Raw genomic sequence first — 4,851 nt, 5'->3', positions numbered from 1 at the left:
CCTCAGTCTTCAGAGCCGCTAGGATTACAGGTCTCTGCCACCACGCCCAGCACCTCCATTTCCTTTATAAACTGGCTAATTCCTTCCTTCTTAAATTTTTTTCTCAACCTATAAAACATATGTATTCATTTTGGAAAAGAAAAAAACATAATTAAGGAAAAAAAAAAGAAAATTAAAAGTGCTCAATAATTAGGGCTGGGATTGTGGCTCAGTGGTAGAGCACTTGCCTAGCACTGGGTGTGACTCTCAGCACCACATACCAATAAATAAGTAAAATAAAAAAATCATCAATAACTAATAAAAATATTTTTTTAAAAAATGAGCTCAATAATTATACCAATTATACCACAATCACATATAGATTTCATCTATATTATAAATTATAATGTGTGTAAATATGCATGCTGTTAAATGAGATAGTATATCTTTGGCTGCTTTTTAAATTGCTTTATTAACTTTATAAGATGTAACAAATCTTTTCCCATGCAAGTTCATGACACTCCCCTGCTGACTGAGTTTACAGACTAGGTCAAAATGAAATCTCCAATCAGAATATAGCAGAACACCAAAAAGTTCACAATAAAGGGTACAACAAGAAAATACAAGTTTGGAAAGCAGGGGGTTTTGATTATTAACCTGGAGATTCAAGGCATAAGGCAAAACTCATCATGATGATCATGGTGAGGGGGGTCCCCTATAAGAATACGCAGACTGTACCTCAACTGAAGCTCCCTAATTTTCCTCCTTAGCTCTCTCATCTCCTCCATGAACCTTTCCATATCATCTGCATCTCCATCTATCATATCAATGTTATTAGCAATCCTATTGGGCACATCCTCTCCAAAATCCTGAGCAGGTGGAGCCCAAACCCCTCCAATATTTCCTCCAGGTTGCTGGCCTTCACCACCTTCTAAAGGGCGAGCTTCTTCCTCATTTTTTACTGGAGCCTGCTCCTCAACTTTGTTTTCCTGGGGGACATTTTCCATGTTGAAGTTTTTCTTATTTCTTCTTTCTAGGAGATAACAAACAAGAAAGATTGAATGCTTTATAACAATTCAGGGCTCCTTTTGGCAAAGATTTTGCTGAGACTTCACACACTCTCTAGGGGGTGTCTCCCCATTCCCACCCTGCTTCAAAGCCCATAATTTTCCCTGAAAATTCTTTTCCAGGTCACTATCCAAACACTTAGGATGGGTGGTAGATGCTGGCAGTGGTTCAGAGACTTGGCCTCTGCAAACACAGATGCTGATAAGCCCTCCATGGGAGCCTTAGACCTTGCCCCTCTATTCCTTTCCTCACCAGTCACAGACTGGCCATTTTGTTCAGATTGTGTTAGATTTCTCTTGCACTTAGGCAGGGTGGGCTATAAGTCCACCCAATTCTGTTGATCTTTTACCCCTGTAGTAGAGAGCCCCAGGCACCCTCCTACCTGTAGGGATCAGAAGCTGCCTCTCTCTGAGCCTTCAAATCTGCTGTGCCAAGGGAACTAAAGACCTGCAGAAAGAAATGCAAACAACGTCCAGGATTAATTACTTGATCAAAGGATCCTACTGGAGACAACAGCTCCATTTTTTATTTGAAGGCTTTCCTAAACAAATAATTTTGTTTCTCCTCCATCCTGTGTCAAGGTTTCTTTTCCGGCCCTGTAATAGGCTATATCAACTTTCCGAAGTGGACTATATACCAAAGACAATTTTTTTTTCAAACCATTTTAATCTCCTTTAGGCCTCCTTTCTCCACTGTCTCATCCCACTGTCACTAAATTACCATTTCCTGGACACACATGAATAACTTGTGGAGCAGGAGAGTCAGAAGAGTTTGCTGGGTGAAGACGTAGTTTATTAAAAAAAAAAAAAATCAACCTTTTCATTCATTCTCCAGTCTCCCATAAGACTCACTGCCTACTTTCCAGTTCACCCCGCTCCCATGCCCACCATTTTATGCATCAAGATGGACGATGGGTAAAGAGGTGTGTGGGCACTGCAAACTAGGACCCGCTGCGGTCTCAGCGATTTCATTCTTGGCCCAAGCGGTGCATATGCTTACGCGAACCTGCAGGGACCAGAAACAGTTTCTAGCTCCCCGCCTCTATCCTTGGGATAGAAGCTTGCTTGCAACCGCAGCCTCTGCAATAAGGGACCTCTTTCACAGTCCTAATTCCTGTCCCTCTTCTCTGTAGCAACTCCCCTCCCCGGCCCCCGTAGCCCACAATTTCCGGTTCTAAATGTACGAAGGGTGAACAAAAGATCCTGGGAACCATGGTCTGGAACGGTGGCAGGGTCCGCTCTGCCCACCTTCTGGTTACCGGCTCCCCCGACCATGGCCTTGCAGAAATCAGGTCCTTTTCCACGCGGTTCCCTTCCCGGTTTTCCACTACCTTCAAATAGTGCCTGATAGCCCACCTACTAGAAGATCCCAACTGGTACCCATTTTTAACCCCGCGACTCTCTTGAGCCCCTCCCCCCGGACAAGCACCGAATAGGTGAGCCTCAAGAATGAGACAGAATCCAGTCCTGGATCTGCTCTGGTCACTGCCCTTTTCCACCCCAGCTCCAGGCTGCGCCCACCAACCTACCAAATCAGGGTCAGCTTCTACTACTTTCCTCCTTCTCTGGGCAAAACTGTTCGCCCGCTTCAGAGAGCACCGCCACCGAAGACTACCAAGACCGCAACTGGGAGGAGAGACTAATCCACCCTGGGTCTGGAAGGGGCCACGTCACTGTGAGCTCAGATTCCCAATTACCATTCACACCTGCAGTGCGGCAGAAGGGTGGGGGTGGGAGCGTGGGCGGAGCGACCTTTCTCCTCATTACTGCCTTATCTACCAAAGCTTTTCTACCCATCCCTCTATTTACTTTTCCTATTTAGAAATACATGAGATCAATGTGTCGTAATATTTTGTAGCGTGCATTCTCCTTGCCGTGATTTCTGTTGGACTTTTAAAAGAATATCTTTTTCCTCTTCTATGCCCACAATTAAAACCACGAATTAACCCTAACAATCTTGTTGATCTGATTCCAGATTGGAATTGGGCGGGGATGGGGTGGAGGGAGAGGGAGAAAGAGGCTAGGAAGTCTGGAAAATAGGTAGGAAGCGCATTTTTAAAAATTTTTACCTTTCTGTTTGTTTAAATTGGGTGGTTGTTTCAGGTGTGTTTCTGATAAGCTCAGTGGGAATTCATTTCTTGATGTTATAATTAGACAATACAATTATTTTCAGTTGAAAAAATAGAATTCAAGTTGTAAAAACATAACAACCTGTTTCTGCTGCTGAATCATATTACAAATATGGACCTTCTGGACAGCAATCCATCTCCCCTCTAAGGATTTTGATATACAAACCTTAACTGATGGTTCTCCTTGTGAAGGGTCCCTGTCTGTAGGTCCTTCCATGAGATGATGCACAGTCTTGCGGGTGGATTTTCACATCTTGAGAGCATGTGGCAAATGTAGTTCTCCACTGAATTATATTACTATAACTTTAGCCTTGCCTTTAAGGTAGAACACTAGTGATGTCTTCCAACAATTTGTATCAATATTTGGGGAAGTTAACACAGACATTGGGAGAAGCTACACAATGTTCAAACAATATTGTACCAGGATAAATATAGAACAAATGAAGTAGAAGAGAAAACCAGAATTATCCCAGTTAGTGATGGGAAGCTGGAGTGTATGTTCACAGTCATTTCTTGGTAGATATTACCCTGGGGACAGTAAATCTCTAGCACTTCAAGACTGTCCTAAGCCCAAGCTGAGCAAGCGCCAAAGGTACCTACAAAAGCCCTCAGCAAAATTAGAAAATATAGGTAAGATAGAAGCGATCAGTTTTATTTCTGCCCCAAGAAACAAACTATTCACAATTTAAATCAGTCCAAATATTTCCCATCAAAACAAAGATAATACACATCCATCCTATCCCATATTTATGGAAATTTGAGCTCTTTGTAGTTTCCACTAATAAATACAATGTTGACTGAAATTTTTTTACACAGAATTTTGTTAATAACATCAGGGTTTAAAATTCCTCAAACTGTCATTTCTGTTTAAGAGTGTGGATGCTTATGATTGTCATAGGAGTCAGTCTTGAAAAAATGTTCTCCCAATTTTATTTCTACAATGTATGATCATGTCTGTTTTCTCATATGTTCACTGATACTGAGTATTGTTTGATGCTAATGTATTTTAGCCTTTCTTTTTGTAGGGGATATTGAACCCAGGGGTGCTTAATCACTGAGCCACATCCCCAGGCCTTTTGATTTCTTTATCTGAAACAGAGTCTCACTAGGTTGAGGGTCTCCATAAATTGCTGAGGATGACTTTGAACTTGAAATCCTCCTGCCTCAGCCTCTCAAGTTGCTGATGTTACAGGTGTGCACCACTACACCCAGTTATTTATTTTATTTTAAAAGGCTCTTGTATTTTTTCTTTCATTTTTTAAAAACTCATCAAGGTCACTAGTTAGTGTTTTCTGAACCTGCCACATGATAACAGACACCTGGGTCTAAGGCTCCCACACTCCTCTGCAGGTTTCAGTTTAGCATATTTCCAGCCTGATCTGAGAAACTTCATTAAGAAGTTCCTTGATGGAATTCTTAATACCAGTTGGGGTTGTGGAATCTTCTCATACACATAATACCAAATACATGGGTAAATTTTCCCATCATTGTGTGAGTGGTCTTTTGAAAATCATTCTGAAATAATTTCAAAGTAACAGAATGGTTTTGAGAACAAGAAGTTCCTACATGCCTTTCACTACATTCCCCAGTTCTTAACATTTTGCTACATTTGTTTTGGATCAGTCTCTCTTCCCATAGAAGTGCCCATTGTTTTTTTCTGACCCATTTGGGAATCA

The 4,851-nt window shown here is 41.7% G+C and overlaps 1 protein-coding gene across 1 annotated transcript; it reads right to left on the bottom strand.

Moving 5' to 3' along the window:
* Positions 1–558: 558 nt before the first annotated feature.
* On the bottom strand, positions 559–2,663 carry Bex5 (brain expressed X-linked 5). The gene is made up of 3 exons (XM_026380143.2): positions 2,576–2,663; positions 1,430–1,494; positions 559–1,012 (listed from the first exon to the last, which is right to left on the bottom strand). The coding sequence occupies exon 3, from the start codon at positions 984–986 to the stop codon at positions 645–647; it is 342 nt and encodes a 113-aa protein (XP_026235928.1). The 5' UTR covers positions 987–1,012; positions 1,430–1,494; positions 2,576–2,663; the 3' UTR covers positions 559–644.
* Between the last annotated feature and the right edge of the window lie 2,188 nt (positions 2,664–4,851).

The sequence above is a fragment of the Urocitellus parryii genome, chromosome X (genome assembly GCF_045843805.1).
Source record: "Urocitellus parryii isolate mUroPar1 chromosome X, mUroPar1.hap1, whole genome shotgun sequence".
Taxonomy (NCBI): Eukaryota; Metazoa; Chordata; class Mammalia; order Rodentia; family Sciuridae; genus Urocitellus; species Urocitellus parryii.
Note: the sequence above shows the minus strand (reverse complement) of the source record. Positions and strands in the feature narration are given on the sequence as shown.